Raw genomic sequence first — 21,129 nt, forward strand, 5'->3', positions numbered from 1 at the left:
AGCCTCTGGTGCAAATTCCAGAACGGCGGGCTTTAGAGAGGAAAAAGTTGCACGGTGGTAGAGAGAGCGACGGTGGAGTTGTCTGGTGATTCAGGTCATATATCCTGAAGACCGACCTCAGGCTACTCTGGTTATACCACTCCCACCTTATGTTCTTCCTTACCCTGACCTTTGTTCAAAGAAAAGAGAATTTATTTGAAAGGCTCAAGTCGTATTTTTCCCTTTCTCCTCTTTGTTTAGCAGGGTGTATGCAGTACTGGAGAGGGAACAGACAAAGAGAAGGGAAAGAACTGACTGTAAGAAATGAATACCTCCTTTGGCAGCACAGACCCTGGGAGACCTCTGGCTGTGCCTCCCTCTGACTTGCTCAAGACAGAAGTGCGTGAAAGGGACATTGGACTCCTGGGGCAACCACAGCCTGGTGCTCTGGAGAGAAAACGATATGGAGCACATGGCTGCCTATGGGGAGAGCCATTTCTGTGTGGGAGTAATGACGGCTCCGGGAAACAGGTCACGTCAGCATCTGTCCTGTGATGTTGGTGCAGATGAGACAAGATTGTCACGCTTACTTTAGAATGAGTACATACTTAGGTGCTTTCCTTACCAGGAAGCATTTTTTTTCCCTGCTGGTCAATATGATGTGTACTGTAGAGTTCCTATGAAAAGGGCAGGAAATGGGATGTGCTCCCTCTACAGTGAGGTTCAAGTTCTTCTCTCCTCTACACCAACACAGCATTATAAATGCTTAAAAACAGTTCAGTACAATCACTTCAGCAAGGTTACTTAACTTCAAATTTAGTTTTGCTCAGTACCATCCACATGGCTAGATTCTTCATTTTAGTTCCCTAGGAGAGTGCCACATGCTTGATTGTTCCACCTTGTTTTGTTGGGAAAAGAAAAGTCTTTTGGAAAAGTGGAGACAAATGTAGTTTTTAAGATGGTTCATATCATGTTTCCTTCAAGGCAGGCAAAGGAAATGCCTAATTATCTGGAAACTCAGCTGGCAGGTTCTTCCCAGTGCTAGACTGTTCAATGCATCAGCCTGTCACACTTAAATACTTTAGGGCTCACTTAACGTTTTTGATTACACCTGAGATGGTTCACAGAAGCTGTTTTGACAAGGCCTAATTTTCTGTTACTAAGCTGTCTGATTTTTTTTTTTTTTAATGAAGAGTTTAAACCCTAGTCAAAACAATTTCTCAAAATCTCTAAGGCTATAGTTATTCATAACAGGGTAAGCATTGGCTCTGCTTATTCTACCTGTCAGGAGGAGCCCAGTGAGTCTGAATGGTGAGTTTAAAGGTGTTTCCTAATCTGACAGTAAGCGGTCACATTTTAACAAAGAAAGGGAGATGTACAGTAGTGTTCTGTTCATTTTAAACCCGAAAAGTTAAACCCAACCATTTATATAATGGAGTAACAATGCATAATCAACAAGCTATTGTATACATTAAGTCCTATTATTTTCTGTTGAATGTATTCCAACTAAAGGAAAAGCACTGTGTATTTTTCAGCAGTAGCCTGTCTGGAAAATGAAATAAGTGAAACTACTCTCACAGAGAAGGGGATGGGGAACCGTTTCAGGACCTCAGATTTTGTAATGTACTTTAAGAAACTAGAGGCTCAGTGAATGATCACCTACGCTAGATCTGAGAACAGCAAGCTTTTGTAAGCTTTCTGCTGTTATTTAAGGTCTAATCTCCTACTGCTGTTAAAGCTGAAATGAAGTTCACAGCCTGTGGCATACAGCGTTTATCAAACAGTGAGGAAGATCCACAGAGACCTCGTAAATCCAGTGTCCGCTCTTCAGCTGCCTGTAGTCATGGGGCTCCTTCTTCAGCCTTTTCTAAACCTTGGGAGCTGGGGCCACGAGAGTTATGGCACTCTGGAGTTGTTGGTTTTAGCATTGCTTAAACATAACAGAGATTCATTGCAGTTCCCTTTGTTATTTCACAAAAATGCTCATGAATAATAATTCAAAGAATTCTGCTATATGGTGGGTTAAAAAAGTACAAGGTTGTTTAAATGGGTTATTATACAGTGCAGTGCTTGTTTTGATTAGATTTAACATGTGAGCCTGCTGAATGCTAAGGCATAATCAGCAGGACACATACAAAATACTGCTGTACTTATTAATGAGAAGTTCACTTGACACAACATGCACTGGTGCTGTCTTCCTGGGATTTAGAGCTTTGAAAGCTCCTTTCAGGGTTTGGTGTCTGCTATACACCCAAGATAAAGAGACAGATTAAAAAAAAATCACAGGTAGATATCTTTCCAGGGGATCTTGGCAAGAGTTGCTGCTATCACCTATAGTATTTCCTATATCACTGCATCCCTTGCCACAGCCTGTCAAAACAGGTGTATTTATAGGCCTTGAGGGACTGAAACAAGAAATCAAACATTTCCACTTTGCATAGCCTCTTCTGTCCAAATTCCCAAGGACTGAGACTCAAAGGATTTTGATATGTTTCCAGGGATTACTTAGCTTTTCTGGGTATTTCTAAGTTCTCTTTAGTAATCTCCTACTGCTGTGCTTGGTTTTGGAATTAGGAAAAGTTGTTCTCTCCATAAACAAGGAAGTCATCAACAAAATACTGGTTGGCTTCAGAAAAAATTCATGCAAGTATTAAAATACACATCAGAGAAAAATGAGGCTTGATCTCACTGAACATTATGAATTAAAATGAATTAAGAAGCAGTGGATGGGTGTGATTAATTAGGACTATTTTGCTTAAAGAGAAAAAAATATGCACCCCGTGCTCAGACATTTTTTTGTGCTCTGCCTTGGCAGTAATTAAGCTCTAGGGCGCTAGAAGCTGCCTACTCGTTGTAATGGCCTGGAATAGTTAACAGAGTTACGAATACGAGCAAGAATCCTGCTAATTGTGCAATTCTCCTGGCACTGGGGATTTGGCAGGAAGTCCTTACAGTGAACCTACCCTGGGTGTGTCGTCCTTTGTAGAGCATGATGCACAGCTTCGTGTGCCTGAGGCTGCAAGAAATAATCATTTTCAGCAGTGAGGAACTTGAATGCATAACTTCTCAGGGCTAACAGGACTTTTAAAGAGAGTTATGTTTACTGTATTGCAGCATCCCACTTCTCCAAAAATTTCCAGCAGCGATGGTGATGAGTGATAAGGCGATACAGTAAAGTGAATTGAGTTAATGGATGTAGTCCTAGAACTATAAAGGATTTCTTTAAAGGTGAAGTGCACGGGAAAGGAAGATTTTACACTCAGTTTTAAAAGGAGAGATTAATGGAAGTTCAGGGAGGGAGTATTCAGCTGGATCAATACTGAGGAAGGTGCCTCTTTTGGCATAAGCCCAGCTGGAAATAGTGGACAATGATAACAACATTGCAATTCATAACGTTTTTATGACATTATTAAGTGGGAAGGAAAGTGACTCAAGTGTTCAACACACAGGTTACTAAGGGCCAGCAGATCATAATCCAGAGACTAAAGAAATTGAAATGCAGAGCTGCATTGTTTATCAAATGGCTGTCATAATACAAATAACTTAATCCTGGGAGACGTTATTTCCATAAACTCCTATTCTCAAGAAAGCTGCTTGAACAACTCTTCTACTGCTGTGAATAGGGAACTGTTAACTCCTCCCCTTCTTCATGTCAAGCCATCAGTTTACAACCTTGTTGGCATTTGCTTCTGAGCAAGAAAAAAACGACGACAAGTTTTCTGCTGGCTACAAACCCTCTACTCTTTGGAAACGTTCTGTTGACTGTAAATGATGTTTTTCTTGGTGTGTTGAATCAATAGTAGCAAAAAATTCAAATGGGAGTAGTTCTGATTGCATCTGGTTGCATCCTGGGGAAATGTCTGCTCTTCCACAAAATCTGGTCACATGGAGACCAGGAAACCGTGCCCAGAAATGGTGTTTTGTGCCAGCTACAACCTTAACTTCAAAACCATTGGATTTGGTTTGTAGGACCAAGGCTTCATGTCCCTTCCCATGCCCCCTCTTTTTTTACTCACTCTCAGACATGTTGTCTTCTCCAGCAGCTGCTTGTTTTTTCCCAAATATTTTCCAAATTCCAGTGCTTTCAGCTAGGTGTGTGTAAGCTTGTGAAGAATGACAAAATATTTCTGTTGGAGAGTTTGCTTCTACCCAGGCTGCTGATGGTTATATCATGGGAAGGAAGTAGATTTTTTTCTTTCATTTGTTCAGTTTGTCAGGTAGCTTTTCTGTTTGAACACATTTTAATTCATTTTGCAGTCATACTTTTTTTTGTGTGTGTTGTTTTCTTCTTCTTTTTGTCACTGTAGGCTGCAAATAGCAAGACAGCTCTCTTGCTAAGTGTTTTTTTGGTAGAAGAAATAAAATTGGGTCGCACCGTTTAGCTGTCTAGTGATATTTCTTTTACATTATTGGAAATACCAAGGGTTCATGGAATATTTACTGTATCAGCAGCCTTGCTTCTAATGAGGTTCTTTGGCCTCTGTTCTCTGAGATGGAGTAAAATGTTTGAAACACATTAACTACCATTTGATTGAAAAGGGGGGAGGGTTTTTAACAGTGAGATTTAAGTAAACTGCATCTTTTTGAATTTCCTGGGCAGCTGCCTTTCTCTCTTTGATGTACTGTGCCTGGTGATGCTGTTAATGAAATGCATAATTATGTGTTATATAATAAAACAGAGCTAACATGAAGGTGGCTAACAGATTATAATGATGTGGAGGCCTGAGAAACTCAGGACCGTGGGGGTTGTTGAAAAGTGCCTCCGGTGACAAAGAAGATATTTAAAGAGCTTTGAATAACTGTGCTAATAAATTAATTGTGGTCTGTGCGCATGTGTGTGCAAATGATATATTTCAATATTTTGTATATAGAGAGAATATTGAAAAAAATAGGTGCAATTTACTAGGCTGCTGATGTATGAAGTGTCAGCGCCGACTGCTTCCAGCGTCTATTAGCGCTGCTGGCTTTGCATAGATGGGTGCCCTAGGCAAAGAAATTTTTGGCACAGCCTGCTACACCCGGAAGATCAAAAGGGAGAAAAAAATCTGGCAATATACACAGAGAGTAAATTGCATCCTAAAAAGCAGCCCCTAAAATGCAGGCTTGGAATGAACGTCAATAAATGAAACATCGCATTTAATTGCTGAAGAGTTGTAGGTGTTTGGTGGCTGCCCCAACTTTCCCCCTTCCTTTCTCTGTTTTTGTCAACCTTTATTTTCTCTTTCCATTTAGTACTCTGTATAACTTGTTCTCTTCCTAGATTTTTTAGGAACTGGTTTGAACAGATAACTATTTTTAAAGGAGAGGCTGCATCATCTTCCAGCCCTGGACCACATGGGTTCCTAATTGTGTTGGGCCGTGGCTGGGCTTGCTTGGCGGCCGCTCTGTGCTTACCAGGGCCTGTCTGCAGGCAGAACTGGCTTGCAGGGAGCTCCAGTGTGAATTTACAACGTGCTGGTTACTTGGCACTAATTCCCTGGGTGGGTGCTTCTAGTACCTACTGAGAGTGCTTTTGTGTGAGTTAGCTCTCAGAGTGCTTTTGTGTGAGTTAGGCTTGCTCCTTTTTGAAGGTGAAGTATGTTGTTTTTCACTCAAGGTGTGCCAAGAGTACCCGAATGGGCAGTTAGTGCAGAGTAGCTAATATGCAGTAAATTCACACCCAGGCTCACTGCGCGCTGACTTCCTCGTACAGGCGAGTCCCGAGGCTCTGCACTTTGTCTCTCTCAGCAGGGAGCAGATGGCCCTTCTCTAAACAGGGAGACTACTAACAAAGCCTTATGAAATGCACGTATGTGCGTGTGTGCACGCACATGTGTGGATTTGTGTGTGTCCTTATGTTTGTATAAGACAACTTGAATCTATTGCGATTCTTGGATTAATTTGTGCTTCCTTGATTTTTATCAAGATACCCTAAGGAGAATTTTGCTGCTGCATTTCCAGCGTCCTTGACATTAGTGGCTTTAGCTTTTAGCTACAGGGCTTTGACAGGTTTTGTTGAATTCTTCATTTTCCTTCACTGCTGTGGCATACTTCTACTGTGTGAGTGACTGCATTTTTGTGAGCGATTCATTCTTTGTTCCAATTGCCTTCCCCAGCATTTCTGATTTGATCTCTGGAGTATATTCTTGTATTTTGTATGCTTTTATTTCTAATAAATTCTACAACTTGAAAACTCCCAGTAAGTAGGAAGTAAGGTTTTCTCTGGGTCTCTAAATACTTGGATGTGGAATCAAATCCATCTTTTATAAAAACTTTGCTTTAGACCAGCATCACAAATAACTTGGTCTATAAGTAGTGTATACAGCTCCATCTTAGCTTAAGCTCATGTGATGGGTTACATTTTCATGCAGAGTTTTCTTGACATTTTAAAAATGATTTTATCTGTCCTTCATGCTCATGCTTCAAATGTATCATTGATTTCTAAGTCATCTGCAGACTTGCTTTGAAGTGTTGTTCTAGTATTACCTATGTCCAAGAAAATTTCACATCACAAAAATTGACTCTCCTGTTTCCATCTGTAGTGAGAGTTCAGGACAACTGTAGCTTCTCGGTTTTGGCCAAAGTTTCAATTTACTTACATATAGAAGATATTGCTCAAAATGCTTTTAACATGTCTTTCTTTAATGACCTCAGCCATGCTAGCCTGCCAAAGATAAACAGCATTTCTGCTTGGCAGGCATTAACTCTTGGAGGAAGTTTTGTCTGACACCGAACCCAGAGGCACTTGCTCTGAGTGTTTGCTTTGCTGTGTTCTAGAGAAGAGCCATCCCCACAGATCCCAGTACTCAGGAGGGCTGCAGTGCTGGGGAAAATCAGCACCAGCCACAGAATTTCTCAATAGCAGATGTAAAATGTTGCTGAATATTTGAGAGAATAAAGGAAGAGGGTGCGGGCCAGGCCAGCTTGACTGTTCCCACTAGAGGATGGGAGGGTAGGAGGAAAGGATAAAATGGGATAAAGAGCAAGGAGGGGAGCCTGGAAAGCCAGCTTTCTGGTTCTTACTGTTCTGGAGGTGGTCAGGTTTGCTGCTTCTGGGATGAGCAAGCAGTGCTAAGGCTCTCATGGCACCAGGCATGCTCCTGTGCTCTCTACGAAGTTGGCAATAATGTCCACTTGTTGCTTCCCGTAGTCTGCCTGCATTTGCCTTTTGCTTGGGCTGGCCTTGCTGGTAACCTCTTCTTTTGTCCTCTTTGGAAGATGTCTCATTTGCTGGATGCTTAGCTTCCTGTGGCTAGAAGAAAGGAGGAGCACATGGCTTGAGTTCTCAAGTCTGTAGTCAGTTCTTGTCCATGTCCAGGGGGTTTCCACTGATTTTTGGAACAGTAGTAACAATATCCACACAACTTAATGAATGCTTTCTCCCTGTATTCTGGGGGAGATTACTTCTTTGCAGGTTAAAGCAATCACTTGAGAATGTTTTCAGAGTATGAGTTTCAAGAGTTTTTAAAGTTAGAGTTTTAGAGTGCTTTTATAGCTTTTTAGAGTGCTTTTATATTAATTTTTAATACTTGTATTATTCCAGAAGAGTTCCCCATAGCAAGATACTTTAAAAATAACCTTAAAAGGAATCCACAATAAAGGAGTCTCCATCTGTGTGAATGAGTTGTGGCAGATACGCTGAAGCAATTCTTAAAATCCCACAGTTGCTGTTTTCCTTTCAACTGACATGTTCCTGGTGTTTTTAAATAAAACAGTTGAACACTAGGTTTAAAAAGACATTCAAAGAATGCTGTGCTGTTATTAGAAATCCTCAGCTATGTCCAAGCAGGAAGGACAGTTGCATGACCCTGTCGTGCACGGCTGAACATGCCACGAGTCCCTTGTTGGCATATACCCTAAATCATCCCTGATGTTATCAGTGTGAACCCAGAACTGAGACGGCACAAGGGTGAAAGTATAAAGCCTGGATAAAAGTGCTACAGCTTATCAGGCAGAAATGTGTTTATTGGCATTCGCTGAATGTAGATGCTTGGAGTACTTAACAATCTCTAGCTAATGAGGTCTATTAAATGGCAATGTGCTGCAATTCACTTTGTCTGAATTGGAGAGAAGTTTCTGGGCAAAAGCCTCTTAGTGTTAGGAGGAAAGTTTGCATATTTTATTCCAGGATAATTGTTAATGAATAAACTAATTATTTTTTAATAAGATGAAATGATAGAGGGAATAATGGGAAGGGGATAGCAGTTTTAATAATTAAAAAACAGTATTAAAGTAGCATAAAGGGAATATTTCTGTGCAGTCATTTTCACCAATAAAAATATTTGACCTAGTTGTGAGCTGGGCTTAGACAGATTAAGTGCATTCATGTTACTCTTTACTTCAAGCACTATGATTCACTCAGAATCCTTTGTTCAAAGGCGGTTATATTGGCGTGCTTCATGAAGTCACTGCCACCATCGCTGTTCAATGTCTTCAGGATATGTGAACTCAGTCTACCTTTGCATTGCAGTGAGCTAACAGTATGGTGGCTGTGTCTGTCTGTGGAGGTAAAACCAAATAATTGAAGGGGGATATAGTATTAAAACATGCTAAATACTTTGCCACTCACCTGACCATACCTTCAATGTGTAGGGAGAAAATGCAAGTGTACTCGGGTAAGATATTTTAGGTACCAGAACCTCGTATGCACTCTGTTTCCCTGCAGCAGGTGTTGTTGTAGATAGATCGATAGATTTGTGATCGCAGGGGAAGGGATGCCTGCACCATGTCTTGTACTGCTGAATGCTGTTCAGCGTGGCAACTGTGTGATGTTCCTGCTGCTTGATCTCCTGGGCTTGACTTCTGCTGAAAGCTTCTTGTTCCCTTTTCTGGCATCTTTCAAGACGATGTTTGTACAAGGAGTTCATTCTGTCTTGAAGCAGCACTATGGGAAAACAATTTTATATCTCCTGAGCTCAGCAAGAAAGAAAAATATTTGGATTTGTTTGCATTTTTTAATATTTGTCAAAATGCCAAGCTATTTAAAACAATCTGGCTACTCCATCTCTACTTACCCTGCTCTGATACTGCAAAATTATCACAAAGCACCTGAAATATGGGAATCAGATGTGAGTTTTAATGCCAGTGCAGTGCTTCAAGATGATAGGAACGGGAGGGGGAGCTGTCACTGCGTCAGCCAAGGCTTTTTGGTGGAAGTGTTGATTGATTACCTATCCCTCGGAAGGAGAGTGTGTGCTCTTCTAGTTTTAACCGAGGCAAGGTGACTGAATTGCTTCCTGTTCCCCTGTGAAAGAAGTAGGTAGCCCTCTACTCAAAACCCATGCTATTGTCTCCAGCTGTAAGAAAGAAAAAGAAAAGGCAAGTCCTTTGTTCTCTTTTTTCCTTAGGTAGAGATCACGAATGATGTCCAGTCCTTGCTGCTGATAATGCTGGCTGTCATGGTGGCCAAGATGGTTGGTGACTTTTTTAACGTGTCCCTGTACAGCTCTCTCCTGAGGCTGAAATGCATTCCCTACTTGGATGTGGAACCTATTGTTCATCACAGGAGAAAATGGTGAGGTCTCTTTTGTTGCTGATCTGTAAGTTTTCTGTGTCGTGTTCTGCACTGAGACTGTGTGGGTCCTCTGTGCTGTGGAGCTTGGAAGGACAAAGGAGTAAAAGGAGACCCTGATCCTGACCATGGACCTCACAGGGCAATGTTCTGTATGAACAGAACAATGGAGATCCCCTTTCTCTTAGAGTTTGTGGTAGCATCTGAATTACCACTTTCACCAGAGTCCTGAGAGCACTAAGTGCTCCATAATGCCTAAACCGTCTAGTTAGACGCTGTTTATTAGAGCAAGTGGTCCAATAGAGAAACTAGTAGAGGTTTTCAGACATTTGCAACTGTTTCTTGTGAGCAGATGCCATAGAGCAGAGGAACAACAACAATTTATAGAATTCCTTATGGTGAAGTTCCCCTTAGCTAATTTGTAGATGACTGGACTAGGCTTCCTGCATATTCAGTACGTTTTCAGGCGAGTCATGCCATCCAAGGATAGCAATTTGAGGCAGGTCGGATGAATTATCTTCTGGAAGTGCCTCCACTGACTTAGATTGAATGAATAGCCTGGAAAAAAACAACTACTTTTTACTAGGTCAGGTGAGATTAACCCCATTTGTCCTGTATATGAGCTGGTATCTGAAATTTCAGTCTGTTGATGAACATTTATAATCAGTAATTAAACCATTTATAACCAGTAATAAGAACAATTTTCTCTTCTAAATGTAGGTTCTGGGTCTACACTTACTTGTAGGTAGCGAGAACTGTACTGCTGTCTTTTACAAAATAATGCAGAAATGCTGTTTCTTTAAGGTATTCTGTAGGAATGAAATAGGAAATGTGGTGAAAAAATAGAAGGAAAAATGAATTTATTTATTTACCACAGGAAGACTTTTTATTTTCCTTAAAGGATATATGGGTAGTATACGTCCATGACCAAAGCTATTTGTAGGACATTTTAGCTGTCATTTCTCACAGTATTGGGATTTACTAGAAAAACTCATATTTTCAAATAACCCTTTAGAACAGTGAAAATATTGGTGACTTGTTCTATTCACACTTCTAAATGTAGCCATATCTGAAAGTTTTTAGCGAGCACATTGAACACTGGTTGTATTCTAACGGTATTTGACATGAGAGGGAAAAAGCCAGCAATGTAGTAGGAGGAAATGAAAACAATCTGTGATATTAGGGATGACTTCTATTTGTAACATGGCAGATAAAACAGAGGGGAAGAAGTCATAAGGTTCCCTTTGGTGTTCCAGTTATATGACAAGTCCATGAAAAGAATTGTAGCTATTTTCCTGGTTCAGAGTGAGGTCCCATTCCCTTGAAGGACAAATCTATCTAAAAATCTATACATATATCTATATAAGAATAATCTAATTTCCCTCCCACTCCTTTCCCTTTCCTCTCCAGGAATGTTAAAGAAAGTTTCTAGATAAATGTGGTCACAGAATATACTGACACTCTAGAACAAAACAAAAAAATAGTATCACAACTTGGTAAAACTTTATAGATGGTCACCTTCCAGGCTGCTATTTTCAGTCTAAATCTTCTTAGACAGTCTGAATAGGCTACGGCATCGACCCATTGCTTGGCTTCTCAGGCACTATTCTTGGATGCTCTGTTACGTTATTATCTCCTCAAAGAAATGAAGCTTCACCATTCAGCCACTTCAGACCTCCAGAATTTGGACCAATCCTTTGATCTGACTTAGAGTTTAGGCATCCCCAAATCCTAAATACTGACTCAAGGCAACTCTGGATTAATAATGCACCTCTTGAAGTCATGTCATAATTTAAACAAATTCTGATGTTTCACACACAGTCTTTGTAAGCATTCTAAAAGCAAGCTCCTGTTATTTTACCTAGCCATAAAAATGCACAGATTAAGATGACTGTCAAAAAACAAACAAACAAAAAAAACGTGTACATGTTTCCATGTCTCTGTTTCCTCATTATTTCTGAGCATCCCTGAAACTTGAGTCAAAATTCTACAGAAAGGTGGCAGGCCATGACTTTTCTTTTCATGGTTTTTCCATGCAGACCAAGTTTTCTCATTTGTTTTCTCTCTGACTGGTCCTGCAGCTAACAAGATGCTGTGGAAGCTCGCCTATGTTATTCTTTAGTCTTTTATTGCAGGGTGACTACCCTGACTATCTGAGGCTCTGCTGTTTTCAAGTTCCACTTATTTGCTGCACTTTGGAGGTATTTTTATTCTTCACATGCCTATATCCAGATATCATTTTGCACAAATTGTCCTCTTTTTCTGTCTGTAACAACTTGGCAGAGAGTGCACAATCACAGTATTCCTGCTCTGGCAAAGCATAGGTGACACAGTTGCACATGGGGCAGGTTCTGCATCACCTTTCCTCAATTAACTATTCTGTGAGATCACAAAATGTATAAATTGTGCACTTCTGTATTCCCCAAATCATAACAGGGAATGAGATCAGCTGTGTAGGAACTGGTAGCTAACATGTATTTATAAGCAGGTGATAAATCGTATTTGTGTATGCAGGGTGAAAGGCTTGGATAACTAACAGCTTGCTTAATAGCCATAGAAATGCCACATAAATTGCTATCCTTCTTCAACTGAAACTGAAAAGTCTTTGGAAAGCAGTGTCTAGTTGGTAGCAGGGAGGAAAAATGTGAAATTCAAGAGAGCATGTATTTTTAGGCATTTAGCACTCATACTGTAGGAGAGAAAGTGCGGATCTTCTCTTTTCTTCATAGGTGTTAAGAATGAAAAGATCTGTATTAGATCATTAGTTCATTCCTCTTCCTGGGCTGGATAACATCCCCAGGCACAAGGTTTCTTGGACGCTTAAATGAGAAGGGAAAAATAGCTTTTAAGTGACCAAGGGATGTCAAGGCCCAGATCCACAAAATAATTTAACTCCTAACTCCTGTGGAAATAAGTGGGTATATTAAGAAGCTAAATTATGTACTTGCTTACTTTGAAGACAACTCTGTAAATAGCGTTATAAGTGAGACTGGTGGAAGTGAGACCTTGATCCTCCGTGGTTTTCCACTACCTAACTCCTCCTTAGGCACTGGCATCTCTGGATGCCTTTCTTCCTACAGAGCAGAGAGGCTTGAGGTTTGTTTTCTTAATACTTCATTGATCTGTTATATTCTGTGCCCTGGCTGATAAGGCTCCAACCACAGCTGTGTCTAGTACACGGCTGCTACAGTGCACCATGATTTCTAGCTATGTCTCACACCACCGTAAACACCCCTCTTATAAAATCTGGTTCACTGGAACACTCGTAGCTGCTGGCTGCCAGGGAATGTTCTTTAATGAGGGTAAGGAGTACTTGAACACATCTACGTCTTGCCAACTCTTCCTGCTTTTTATAAGCTACTATACACTTCAGAGAGAAAATATCTTAGAGGCTACTTTTTAATGGGACAAGTTTACTTAAGAGCTGAGTGGAGCTGGTGCCAGTAGTTCTGTTTTGTTCTAGCTTAATATTAGCCTTGTCAAAGTTCTTATAGCGTCTCCTGGGTGTTTCTGTATTGCATACCATATAAAGCTGTTTTTGGGAGCCAAGAATTTTGGCTGGAATATATATTATAGTGGTCTCATTATATATTTTTTTAAAGTGTATCAGAGGTGGCCCTATATTAAAGATCCACCGAACAAGGGTGATTTTTTTTTTCCTTTATCCTTGCTGGTTTTCCCTTAGCCCACACCGCAGACATTGGACCCAGAATTTGAGCCAACCCAAGTTGGAGGGTTATTTGGGATCCAAGGTCCTGGTTTGGCCTGTTATAAAAATTGGGGTAATTAGCGAACTTTTTAGATGAGGCTTTGGATTTTGAAAATCACCAGACTCAGGGGGTATGTTTTTGGTTTGGGCCTAGACTAGCAACTACTACACTAAGAGTTTCCTTGCTCATCTTGCTGACAAGGGTGTTCATTCAGGGCCAATTTACCAGGATGCACGTGGTGCATCCCATCTCGCCTCTTTGAAAAGTCAGCGTGTCTCATGGCTGCTTAGTGCTTTCATCCTGAGAGGCATCATTAGGGGGTGGACTTGGCAATGGCTTCGCATCAGAGGGCACCCAGCCCATCTTTTGTAGAGTGCTTGCGGTGGAAGCTGGATCCTGTCCTGGCTGCACAAAGGAAAAGGGAGCTGCTGTAACAACGCCACACTTTGTCTGGGGAGAACCCTGGCTGCTGCAGAAATGATGGAGGGAAGGTGTTGAGATGTGGGTGAGATTTATTAAAATTATATGTGGGTTTTAAGTTGCCCCTCTGTCAGGCTTAAACAAACATGGCAAGGAACCATTTTTTTCATCCCTTTCTGTCTGTTCTCCTTTGCTGGGCTTTGAGTTTAGTATGATTCCATTACTTGGGAAGCAACTGTACAAAGCCATGACAAGGCAGTACTGGCCTCCTGACAGAAATCCTATGTCAGGGCCAGATGTAACTTTATGTGCTTTATGAAGAATAGCAGCATGGCCCCATCTTATTTTTAACGTGGGTTTGGTGTTCTCGTGTGGGATGGTGAAAGGACTTATTGTGCCTTCTTGCCCTGCACCAGCTCCCACAGATATCTGTGCAAAAGTCCAGCCTGTCTGTCTTCACAGTCCTGTTAATCGGCAAAGAAGTTAATATTAGCTTGTTTCACTGGGCTCTGGCCATCAGACTGTGCTGGGCTCCAAATTATCCAAAGCTATTCCAATAAAAAGGTTCACATGAATCTGATGTACATGAATTTATGTGAAGAACGATGTCTTAATGTGAATGTGAATAAGAGGTGAACTTACAGCTGGGCAGAGCTGCAGCTGTGTATTAACCTGGATACTTACCTTATTGATGTACTTTTTGCTCTCTGACAGGTGGTGATGAACAATGCCCTTTAGCCTGTAGTTTTCTGGAGATCTGACTGTCTTCCTTGACATGATTTGGGGGAAAAACAGCTCTTAGTGGCAGTGAGTGATCTACAAAAATGACCTAATGGGTCATTTCAGTCCATTAAGGCAGTGTCTTCAGAGACCAGAGACACTGTTTTCTCAGAATTTTTTAATGTTAAATTTCACCCCATGTTTCACATTTATTATGAAGTGAGTTCAGTGTCCGAATATGTACGAACAATGTTTCTTAGGAAAAAGTCATATGTAAATAGAGTACTAATATTGATAAAGATTCAGATGAGGCAGAAATGAAGGCTATATGGACAGAAGTGGGAGACCAAGGGGAACTTGCAGTTCTGTTGTTGGGTCTGCCCCATTTCCTCATATTGCTTTGGTCAAAATAATTTATTTTTCAGTTTTCTCAGTTAAAAAAGAGATGGTGCCTACATTCCTTATGTAGCTTTCAGCATCGCTGTGTTAGTAAAGTATCGTCAGTTCTTAAGTGTAAGGCCTTGTGAACCCTAAAAGATGATTTTTAACCTGCTCTAATTTTTACTACTTAATGAAACTACTATCTAAAGGCATGGCATGAATCAAAGTGACTTTATTTATTTAGATTGTTAAAACCATATAAAGATGCCCAATATTCTGTTTGCCTTACTGTTTATTTTTAGAGTGGAGTCTGAACAAATAAATAAATAAAAAAAACCTCTTCCCATGCTACAGTAAATACCAGCAGATACAACCCTTCCTCCAACCTAAAATAAACCTTTCCCACCCTTAGCCATTCCCTTTCCTAAAATGTCCAGGATGAGAGCTGTAGCTGGTGCTGTACTCTCAAGGTTAGGAGTTGCAGGCTTACATGGAGCAGCGATGTGGAGTAAGTGTGAAGCTGGCTGAGAGGAGGGCTTGTGGAGACCCGGCCAGCAGCACTCTCCTTTGGTAGGAAGGGCTGGGGGCCAACTAATAGCTTGCTGCTGACCTCCTGCACTTACAAGGGTGTTGGTAGGCACTGCAGTCCTCAGAACAGAGTATATACAATGGAAGTATGAATACAGGAAAATAATGACAAGAATAGTGAAGACGAGCCAATAAGCTGTCTGACTGAAATCCTTGGAGAAGCTTGTAAATACTTTAATGTTTACACATGGCCTGTATATTTGCACAATTACCTTTCCACGAGCCTAAAATGTTTTACACTGGAATATTTACAGGCTCTGAGAAATTGTATTTTCTGATATGTCTGAAAACTGAAGGGTAAGCTTCTCCATCCCTTCCTTTTCCTTCATTTTTGTCAGGGGAAATTTAAGCTGGGTTTCCTCCCCTTCCAGAATATGCCAAAGGTAAGTTTTCTACCAAGGCTGTATACTGATCACAATCACTGAGTGCTAGGAAGAAAACATTTTGTATTTACAAGTGAATGTTGTATTCTGTAGTGAGATTTTTAAGGGAAACAAACTTCAAACAAAACAAATAAATGTGAAGGACTGGTTTGGTGAAGTTGGGCAAAACCTTGGGGAGAAAGTTTGGATGCACAGAGACAGATCACATATGGTGAGTTTTGAAGCAGTTGTCCCATTCCTCTGGTTTCTGTCACAAGGCACTTTTCTCACCTATCTAAAGCAAGGTCCCCTTTAGGGTGTGAATGGGACCACCATGGGGTTGGTAATCCTGCTGCAAGTATTGGGCATGCTATGTCAACGAACAGGACCTTAACATGAGATTATGGTTCTTGCTGTAAGGTCCATCAGGAGACAGCCCTCGTATGTCAAATCACCATTAGTGAGTGTAACACAGGTCCCTTTGGATCATGGAGAAATCTTTCCACAGATGCCTTAGCTGACGCTGCAGCCTGCTCGATGCTGAGGGCGGGATGACAAATCCACACTGACTCTTGATGCATTTTCCATTGCCGGGGAGTCCTGTGAAACTGAAAGAAGTGACTTCTGCACACTTTCCACAGGAGGAAACACACTGAAGCAGCATCTGGAACTAATAACCTGTGTTTCAGAGCTAGCTGGCTGGCAGCGAACAAGCTGCTCCAACTCCTACAGGTCTGTATGTAAAATACGCATGCTGGGACTTTCGGCTGTGGGAAACTGAACACGGCTTCTGCTGGCCCAGCTCGAAGGAAACTCCCTTCTAGCTCACCTGGGAGGACAGGCTGCCTGTACGGGTACCACCGCAGCCTTCAGATGTGGCCGCACACAGGTGGAGCGTGCACACAGGCACAGGCACAGCCCATCTCCAGCCACCGGACAGGGTATTCCGCTAATTGGCTGAGTCTGCTCTGGTGTCTGGCCACCATTTGGCAGGTACTGACAGTTTCCACTTAAAACCAGCCAACCTTGCCGGAAATCCAGCTGTGCCGGCAGAGCGGCCGATCTCATGAAGATGTCATTGAACAACTCTTTGAATTCATTCAAGAAGTGGTGGGGCTGACTCGAAGCTCACTGAATTCCCCGGGGAGTCTTCGCTGGATATGGGAACACAGACATCCATTTATATAAGAGCTGTATTTTGATATTCTTGAGTTACACGTAAGGATATCATCTTTATTATTGCTCTGGCGACTGCTTCCGAGTTCACCTTAAGCTGAAATTAATTCTCTTTGCTGTTCATGCATATGTCACTTTTTCTGTTCCTGCGAGTGTTGCTATATCCTTATAAATATTAGGAGCTTGTCATAGCGGTTGTCATGATGGAAAGAATTATTTATTTGCAATGAGGAAACAGATGGCACAAAATACTTTAATGAATTTCAGCATGTTTGAGAAATGAAATACCCTTTTTAGAAATAATATCAGTTTTGCAAAACTTTTAAATGCCATTTCACACGATCACAAGGGAGGCTTGTTTTTCAATACATTGAGTGTACACAGAGACATGGCAAAAGAGGGCACAAAATGAAGTAGTTTTATGAAAAGTCATAAAGCCATGAACACAGTTTTATTAGCTGCTGCCATTCAGTAAGTGGGTTTGTGACAGTAGGTGAATAGGAGATGAAACTGACAGCAGATGGAAAGAGCCCAAAGAAGCTGAGTCCTGCCTAGTGCTGGGAATAAGGAAGGAAGAGAAGGAAAGCAAGTCAGACGCACAAAATCCTTTCCCAGAATTTTTGCTATATGTGTTGACCATGTTGTGTTGTAGGTACAGTGCCAGGTGCAGAGAGATCACTGCTCGTTTTCTGGAAGAGCACATAAGTAATACCAACTTCGGTGATTTTATTTTTAACTGGGATGTAAGTACAAGCATATTCTCCATTTGTAGGGGTGGGTCCTTGCCATAAAGTCACAATATAGGGAAAAAAAAACAAACATGAACTGCATGTGAATGGTACTTGGAAAGCAGGGGGTTATTTAAAGAAATGTTTACAAAATAATGAGTGTATATATAGAAAGTTGTAGCTTACAGTATTTTTATGAAAAAAAAGAGGGGGAATGGAATAGTTCAGTTTAAAGGGACCTAAAAGGGTCATCTAGGCCAACTGCTTGGCCACTTCAGGGCTAAACAAAAGTTAAAGCACAGGGACATAGTTTAGTGGTGGACTTATAGTGATAAGTGGATGGTTGGACTTGGTGATCTTAAATGTCCTTTCCAACCTAAAAGATTCTATGATTCTATTCTATTGAGGGCATTGTCCAAATATTCCCTGAACACTGACAGGCGTGGGGCACCAACCACCTTTCTATGAAGCCTGTTCCAGTGTCTGACCACCCCCACAATAAAGCCATTTTTCCTGATGTCCAGTCTGACCCTCCCCTGGTGCAGCTCTGTGCTGTTCCCACATGTTCTGAGACCAGTCACCAGGGAGCAGAGGCCGGCACCTCCCTCTGCCTCCCCTTCTCAGGAAGCTGCAGGGAGCAGTGGGGTCACCTCTCAGCCTCCTCTCCTCCAAACTAGACATCCCAAATGTCCTCAACCTCTCCTCGCAGGACACGTCTTCCAGCCCCTTTACCAGCTTTGTTGCCCTCCTCTGGACACTTTCAAGGTCCTTAACAACCTTTTTATATTGTGAAGCCCAGAGCTGCACAAATACTCAAGGTGAGGCCACACCAACACTAAATGTAGTAGGAGAATTGCCTCTTTTGACCATCTGGCCATGCTGTGTTTAATGTACCCCAAAACGCGGTTTGTCCTCTTGGCTGCCAGGGCACACTGCTGGCTCATGCTGAGCCTTCAGCCACCAGCTCCCCCAGGGCCCTTTCTGCTGAGATACTTCCCAGTCACACATCTCCCACTCTGTACCGTGTTTGGCATTGCTCTGTCCCAGGTGCAGAACCCGGCATTTTCTGTTGTGGAAATTCATACATCGATGATTGTCCAATTCTCTGAGGTATCTAGATCACCCTGCAAGGCCTCATCCTTGTCGAGAGAGTCAACAGCACCTCCCAGTTTAGTGTCATCAGCAAGCTTGCTAAGGATGCATTCAACTCCTGCATTCAGATCATTGATAATAGACAGAACTGGCCCTAGAACTGAACTCTGGGGAACACTGCTAGTGACTGGCCACAGTTTACTATGGTTCCCAATAGGCTTGTGGCGTAAGAAATGGGCTGGTATTTTTAAAAATGGGAATGTTGAAATTTGAGGGGTTAAATGCTTTTCTTTCCCAATACATGAGCAAATGGAAGAAGTACCTTTGCTCAAAACCCTGGTTGTAAGTGTCAGAACCTTCTATTTTCTGAACTGGGATTAGGGTAAAATCTATATCTCCAGATACCAATGGTATGTTTTAATAACCTGACTACCCTTATCCATTACAAAGTGCCTGATTCTCGGAGGTACTGAGCAATCAGATATATATCTTTTCATGTATTTTTCCATCCATATTGCTTTAGTTCACTCATTCTGTAGTCTGTTAGACCTAAATCTCTGTACCTTATTTTGACTAAAAGGTCATCTGATAATCTGTGTCTGATTATTAAAACATTTATTGTTTTCACTGTCCATTCCCAAACATTTTTAAGCCAGCATTTCTCATATACTAGTCAGTGCTTTCTTGGACCAGGCAGAGTGGAAAAGCTAAGGTGGCTGGTACAGTACATGAGGGTGGAGGCCCTGAATGAAGCTTTTATAAAAATGGTCTCATAGGAGCTTTCCTCTCTTCTTTCCAGTTTGTATTAGTTTTTTTGGCATACATTTGCAAGAAACTCATCATGTCATTGCATTTGAACTGCAAGAGCCAGCTTAGTATTTTGTGAATTTTCCTTGGAAATTGCTCTGCAGCGATCTATCCAGAGAACATGCAATTCCCTGTTTTTTCAGTTATAAGCAAGATCACGAGGTATTTATTTTAGTGCACATTTTACTTGTTTCTCCCAGTTTATTCCTATGAAAGTTTGTTTGAAATGTTTATTTGGATTCAAATTGCTTGCACTGGTGTAGTTTTGAGAAATGACATTCTTTGCTTCTGGTTGGATATAATGCCAGGGAAGATGGATTCTACAAAAGCCTAACACTTTTTTTTTTTTTTAATGGCAAAGATTCCTACAGGCTCAGATAATAATTTAGAAAATGCAAGGATATCTGAATCATTCCCATTCTGAATATACTAGTAATTAGTGTAATTAGACATCAAGATAGCAAATCCATCTTTGTTCCTTCTCTCTGTGTACATCTACAGACATTTGTGTGTGTATGAGGACTACAGATATGAGCGATGTCATGCAAATATGGATGCCTGTGGTGACATAGACTTTGTATAGAGGGATTGAATGTTATCAATTGTTCAGTTATTAGGTAAAATTTGGCCTTTTCCTCTATTAGGTGTCTACCTGTGGGTGAGAAAATACTGCATGACTAGAGGTAGGGGCATCTTACAGGTCTCTCTGGAGAGGGGGAGCTCTCGGATATGTTCCTGTGCCTGGCATTTTCTGCTGATGAAGTTCATGCAGCCCTCAGGTCAGCATGCACTGTTGCAGAGTTGCTTGCATTGCATAGCCGCTACACTGAGGAGGATTTTGGGGAGAATTCCAAGGGCATGGGGAAAATGACTCCTTGAAGGATTGTGTGCTTGTCAGTGAACATAGGTTGTTTGCTTCTCCTAGTTAGTGAAAAACCTGCCTCAGGGATCAGGATGGAGACACCCAAGAGAAGGGGGGTGGGGGTGCACTAATAGTAGTTTTGGGAAATTTATATAAAATGACCAGTAGTGACCTTTAGTATATAATGCAACAATTCACAGATGTGTAGTCTCTTTACAGCTGGCTATGTGTTGCTTGTGTGTGTCCTGCTTTGCTGACAAGGCAGTTGAGTATCCTCAACGTGAGGGTGTTTGCTCCCAGCTCCCTGATTATCTCTGTGATAGCAGGTGAGGGTTCAGATTCCCCAGGGTGAGAACTGATTTAGTATCTCCCATATTTCTGCCAAAGGCAGTCTTCTATATGAAGAAGGATACCAAATCGTGTCTGTAGGTTGTCACTCTTCCATGGCCGTGGTGCAATGCCCTGTGTTTGCCTCACAATGTTGTTGATATATGTGTAAGAGCAGGTGCTTTCAGGCAGCTGCTTGTTTGCACTGAGACATTTCCACACTTACTACTAATCATGTGGGGAAATGCACAGTTCTGAATACAAATACCAAGTGAGTTTAGATGCGTTCAGGTTTGGGTGATAGTAGTAAGCGGGCACTGTCTGTAGCTATGAATATTTAAATGCCCATACTCCCCCTAATACTGTCTGACATGATGCTTTACTAAATTAAGTGGCTAGTTACAATCTCTACATTTGTTTTTGGACTTGCACTCTGGAAGCTAAGTCAAGAACTAAGTCCCTTGTGTTTTTACCTACAGCTCAGCTT

General features: G+C 41.5%; 1 protein-coding gene across 1 annotated transcript in view; it reads left to right on the forward strand.

Annotated features, from left to right (window-relative positions):
- The window catches only part of LOC106038398 (chloride channel protein C-like), an 81,421-nt gene that overhangs the window by 36,103 nt on the left and 24,189 nt on the right, over positions 1 to 21,129 (forward strand). Inside the window, 1 exon segment of the mRNA XM_066992985.1 lies at positions 9,306 to 9,472. Coding sequence (XP_066849086.1) covers positions 9,306 to 9,472 — 167 coding nt within the window.

This window comes from Anser cygnoides, chromosome 2 (assembly GCF_040182565.1).
Source record: "Anser cygnoides isolate HZ-2024a breed goose chromosome 2, Taihu_goose_T2T_genome, whole genome shotgun sequence".
Lineage (NCBI taxonomy): Eukaryota > Metazoa > Chordata > Aves > Anseriformes > Anatidae > Anser > Anser cygnoides.